This window comes from Tetrao urogallus (genome assembly GCF_951394365.1).
Source record: "Tetrao urogallus genome assembly, chromosome: 1".
In the NCBI taxonomy this organism is placed as follows: domain Eukaryota; kingdom Metazoa; phylum Chordata; class Aves; order Galliformes; family Phasianidae; genus Tetrao; species Tetrao urogallus.
Window position 1 is genome coordinate 990,208 of NC_136813.1, and position 6,000 is coordinate 996,207.

Sequence of the window (6,000 nt, forward strand, 5' to 3'; positions counted from 1 at the left end):
TTCTGCTCATTGACTTAGAAGTGAAACAGCAGCTGACTGTCACTGGAACAAAACTGTATCCTCAAAAAGCAACAAAAGGATCCCCAGGGACCACTGCCAGAACAAGCAAGATTTAAGCTGTGTTTGTGACTTCTTTTCCTTCTTTATGTAATATGCACACACATCGGGGAAAAAAAGAATACCAGACAACACAAGAGCACAGAAGAACACAACAACCATTACCCAGAAGATGGGATGTGACAGCTCTGACAGCAGTTTGTTTCAGAATCCTTCCCACAGATTTATCAGATGGGGACTCATCTCAAACAGCCAGGGAGTCTGGCCTTGACTGCCTGGATTCCCTCTGCCAGAACTCTTCACAGCAGCATTTATTCAGAGGAGTGAAGTCACCTCTAACAGCGCCCTGGTCCATCCCCAGTTAGTTCTCATTGTCCACACACACAGAGCCCAGACTATGCAGAAATGCAGCCTCCACAAACTGGCAGAACAAGAACATCAACAATAGAAAAGCAAGTTAAAAACATTAACAACATAGAATTCTCCCCAGCATCAATGGGAAAATATGGACAGATTTAGCCAAACCCACAACACTCAACCCCTTTGAGCACCACCATCAGATACCCACAGTCTTAATCCCATTGAGCATCACAATCAGATGCTTAAAACCTCAACTGCTTTTGAGCACCACAACCAGATGCCCGCAGCCTCAACTCCACTGAGCATCATAGACACCCACAGTCTTAACTCCATTGAGCACCACAACCAGATACCACAGTCTCAACCCCACTGAGCACCACCACCAGCTACCCACAGTCTTAATCCCACTGAGCATCACAGATACCTAAAACCTCAACTGCTTTTGAGCACCACAACCAGATGCCACAGCCTCAATCCCACTGAGCACCACGAACAGATGCCTAATGCCTCAACCCCATTGAGCACCACAACCAGCTACCCACAGCCTCAACCTCTTTGAGCATCACAAACAGGTACGTAAAGCCTCAACTCCTTTTGAGCACAACCAGATGCCCACAGCCTCAATCCCACTGAGCACCACGAACAGATGCCTAACGCCTCAACCCCATTGAGCACCACAACCAGATGCCACAGCCTCAACTCCACTGAGCACCACAAGCAGACACCCACAGTCTTAACCCCATTGAGCACCACAACCAGATACCACAGCCTCAACTCCACTGAGCACCACAAGCAGACACCCACAGTCTTAACCCCATTGAGCACCACAACCAGATACCACAGCCTCAACCCCATTGAGCACCACAACCAGATATGTAAAGCCTCAACCCCTTTTGAGCACCACAACCAGATGCCCACAGCCTCAACTCCACTGAGCATCACAAGCAGACACCTACAGTCTTAACTCCATTGAGCACCACCACCAGCTACCCACAGTCTTAATCCCACTGAGCACCACAAACAGATACCTAAAACCTCAACTGCTTTTGAGCACCACAACCAGATACCTCAGTCTCAATCCCATTGAGCACCACAACCAGATACCTAAAGCCTCAAACCCACTGAGCACCACAACCAGTTCCCCACGTCCATCTGCCACATCAGCTCTATGGTAATGACTTCTCCCAGACCTGCAGCCACAGAACCACGGATCTCCACAATCTCTCCAAGCCAACAAAACCCAAGCACCCAGCACTTTCTGCCCATGTTCTCCTCTGGCTCCCAGGCTTCTGGTTGGGTTCTCACCCACCTTGGTAGTGTCATCATGTGACCGCTGGTACCGTTTCCATCGGCAGCCGTAGATCCCGGTCAGGCATGATAAGCATAGCTGTGGCTCGTAGTACTGCAGTGGTTGGTGTTTAACCATGCTCCTGCCAGCCCCTCAGGAGCGACGTATCAGAAAGCCATCAGGTCCTGGGAGAGCCCTTCAGCAAGAGGAAGGAAAAAGAAAAAAAAAGGGGGGAGAAAAGGAAATTAAGTTCCAAGGGATATTTCAATACTTCAACAAGCAATTTAATAATTAACCATGCCCTCTGGTTACCGAGAGAGGAGGAATGATAATCAGATCTATTCCCAGCCCAGCCAGTATCTCCAGCTTGTTACTCTATAAATCTGAGAAGTTTAATTAGTTTGCAAGATTTGTTTCCTTATGCTGCTTCTCCCACATCTCCAAAAGAGAATGCATTCCTATGAGTTATCAGTAAGGAAAGCCACATGAGGACAAGAACAGTTGACTTGCTGCTCAGATGAGGTCTCTATACGTGATTGAAAAGTAAAGAGCCTTGCCCACCACAAGCACAACCTTAAAATTGGTTCAGAGTTCAACCTCTGTGAGGCTGAAACCCAGCCAAGGTACTATCAGTTCATCACAAGCATCCTATGGAGCCTGCAGAACAGTCCCAGATGAGGTGCTGACGCTTCTGTGTGTGCAAAAAAGGCAGACAGCACCTTCCACCTCTGTACAAAACATATCAGCAAGCACTCGCACGGATGCAGCTTTCACCCAATCTCCTTTCCATCAAACACTCCCCAAAAGACCAAGCTGCTCTATTTGCCATTGGAGCACCAAGGCAACCAAGGGTTTTCCAGGTTGCTCGTGCACTGCTGCACAACTGCAACACACACATTGCTGCTGCCTACATAATTCATGCTCTGTGAATGATGCTCATCAGCCACTGAGCTTGCAAAGTGTTCAGCTGCCGGTCCAGAGCATGCAAAGTTGTATTCGTGAAATGCGTGCAAATCTCACCCTCTTAGACAACCATTTCCTTGCATGCAACATCCCCAGCACCCACATCTCGCAAAAAGCTGCCTCAGCTCAGGGTAGCAACATCCTCACTGGCATCAAGTTGGATATAAGGAACAAATTATTCTCAGAAAGAGCAGTCAGGCTCTTTCAGTCAGAAATGGACTGCCCAGGGAGGTGGGGAGGATCGCTGTCCCTGGAGGCTTTTAGGAACCGTGGGGATGAGGGACACAATCAGTGGGCATGGTGGGGGTGGGCTGGGCTTGGGGATCTTAGAGGTCTTTTCCAACCTTCATGATTTTATGCATCAGTGGCTGCCTCAACACATGACATGATTTAAAGATGTATCCTGGCCATCTAGGAACCTTCCATTGCCTTGTCATATGGAGGGAAGCCTCTAAGAACTGGGCTGACGTGACTTTTCATCACAGCCAATGCACAGGGCGCACAGGTCGTGTGTGTTGTGAACACTGTGGCAGAGGTTAGACACTGCAACAAGGGTACAGACAGCTCAGCCTTTCCAGCTTTTGATTTTCATGCAGACAGCCTAAGGCAGCCTTGTCCTGGCTTTCACCACCAAGCAATGAGCATCCTGCAGACAGACAGACCTCGCTGGTTGGATGCTGCCCACCAGACCATTACTGTTGCGCCTGCAGAATTCAGAATCTGTAGCTCTTCTGCCTCTTATTCTGTCAAAACATAACTTTGCCCTGTCAGGACATGTCTCTCTAAGGCACTTAGCACAGCTCAGGGATCCATGCAGAGGATTTGCTGTCTGGAGTCAACCTACATCTCCATCCCCTGGGGATGGACACACAGGACAGAGGTAGAAACACATCCAGTCTGAAACAAGAGCTCTTTGCTAGCCAGAACACCTCTGTGCTCTGCCCCAGGCTCTGTGCCACCTCCGTGCTTGAGGTCACCTCCCCACCTGCACTCCATTTTTTTTCTCACGTTATTTATAAAACTCAGCATTAGTCACAGCACAAGTTGCTTCTTATCTCCCCTCCTTCAGCTTTTGTCTGCTTCGGTTTGTCCCTGCAACGCGAGTTTCCCAGGCTGCCATCCCTACACACCGCAGGCAGAAACAGCTGTCAGATGGAATAGGACAGAAATGCTGAAGACACACAGAGTTCAGTTCTATTTCAGAGACTTCAAAAAAGCCACGATCTGCACCCTGAAGTTCCAGAACAACAAATAATTACATGAGGACATGGAATACAAAATTCATGCATAGCTATTAACAACCCTACCATCAAGACACGTATTACTGCGTGAAAACCTAGCAGAGCACAGCTGTTGCTATTAGAAAGCCTACATGAACTCAGTTCCAAAGGACATCCTCCACAGTTTCCACTCCTTTCTGCTTTAGCTGTGTGAGATGAGAACAGAGCATCTCTGTCTTTAAAAGCTTTAACCAGGTGTTTTATTTGCTAGCTTACAGGAATTGCAAGGCAATCTCAACCAGAAGTGCTGCACTTGAGCTTTTCAGCAGTCCACTTTTCTGGGAAGCCACTGCCTCTTCAAGTCACAGAAACATTTAGGTTGAAGAAGACTGCTGTCATCTAGTCCAACCATCAACCCACCAAACCCATCTCCTCCAGCCCAGACACCTGGAAAAATGACACCACACAACACTGCCAAAGCTGGCAAATTCTGATTTTTCAAGCAGAAATCCAATTCATCCGAAGAACCAAGAGCTTGTGAATGGAGGCTGCCCTTCAGCAATAATAAATCTCATGTGTTATGCAAGTCTTGGATCCACCATTCCTTTAGGGATGCCGAAGTTAGAGTGTTTATCATTAAGTCCCTACGTGAAGCTTCATCTGCTTTATAATGCAAAAGTTTAGAGATAGGAGACACAGTCAGCATCATTATAGCCTGATGGAGACATACCAGGGGCTTCCAGAGATCAGAGCTATATCACACACTCCTATGTACCGAAAGAGCTGCCAATCTAAATGGGTGACAACATGGGAAAAAACAAAGTTGAAGCAAGAAAAGACGATGACAGTCAGTGCTGCTGTTTGACAGGGCCATGACCAAGGAGTAACACAAAATGAGGGAGCAGTCATACCCTCCCAGAGAAAGATGTCAAACAGTTCAGCTCATAAGAAACCACTGATGAGGCTGGGGAGGGAATTTGAACAGGGATCACGTCAGCATGTACAGGAAGGACTTTGCTGCCAGGGCTTCCACCATTATCCCCAGACCAACCAGTTCAAGATACGAACACATCCCACCTTGTCGCAGCAGCATGACCAGCAAAGCTACCTGTTAAGGCCTGAATTTTCACCACAGTAAGCTGCACATCCACAGTTGATGAGATGCACCAAAGCATTTTCAAGTAGCACTGCTTCAACAAGGTACAAGTGTATTTTATGAGTGGAGAGGGACCAAAAATCAACTCTTCTTTCTAAAGAAAAGTCCCTCCAGGAACACCAACAGCCTGGGTAATGCAAGGAGTTCAAGTTTATTGCCCAGTTCTGAAGAATCTCCCCCAGTCTCCATCAGCAGTACTTAATCCAGCATCTCCAGACTCCTGTCTCAGCACAGAGGGCCTGAGTGCCCTCCAAGTGCAAAAAGGCAGCCAAAAAGCACATCTGTCAATCATTACCAGAAGGCAGATGGAGGTTTTATAAAGCAGCAAAATCCACCAAAAACAACCAAGAAGGTCAAAATATTTTGCTTGGAAGGGATTGGAAAAGGAAAACACAGATGAGAAGGGTCCATAGCCCATCAAGTGAAGCTCTTGCCCTTGTCCTCTTGCTGAACCACAGCATGGGCAGATGTTATGGGAGCCCTTAGATTTAGGATGCTTCTCCATCCATTTCAGGCTGCCCTCCATAGGCTAGGTCAGGAGGAGCAACAACTCCAACATGAGTTCAGAAAAAGCCATGCCTAAATGCACAACATGCCCTGAATCACACAAGGCACGACCTGCAAGCCTAAAAGCATTCCCTCTACTTCATGAATGCCATTAGAAGGGCATTCATGCACAGAAAGGACAGGAAAAGAGGAAATGCAGAACCCATCCTCCCCGCCACACATACAAACCTCTGAGCAGTAGAAGAGACTGAGGCACAGCACAATGCTGCTCATAAAACCACACCAACAGAACTGCCACAGGGATGCCATCTGTCCAGAGATCTTTGCTTGGCTGAGATCACGGGCTGAATACTTACTTCTGCTTCCAGGAATGGATTTAATAAAGAGAAACAGAAAGTCCATACCAAACAATCACTGTTCCCATGACATCTACTGCTTTGAGGTGGAGA

At 47.6% G+C, this 6,000-nt stretch overlaps 1 protein-coding gene across 1 annotated transcript in view; it reads right to left on the reverse strand.

Annotated features, from left to right (window-relative positions):
* GDPD5 (glycerophosphodiester phosphodiesterase domain containing 5) overlaps window positions 1-1,843 on the reverse strand; it is a gene marked incomplete at both ends in the record, with an annotated part of 96,813 nt that extends 94,970 nt beyond the window's left edge. The window contains one exon of the mRNA XM_079549170.1: window positions 1,727-1,843. Coding sequence (XP_079405296.1) covers window positions 1,727-1,843 — 117 coding nt within the window. The remainder of the gene's footprint in view (window positions 1-1,726) is intronic.
* Between the last annotated feature and the right edge of the window lie 4,157 nt (window positions 1,844-6,000).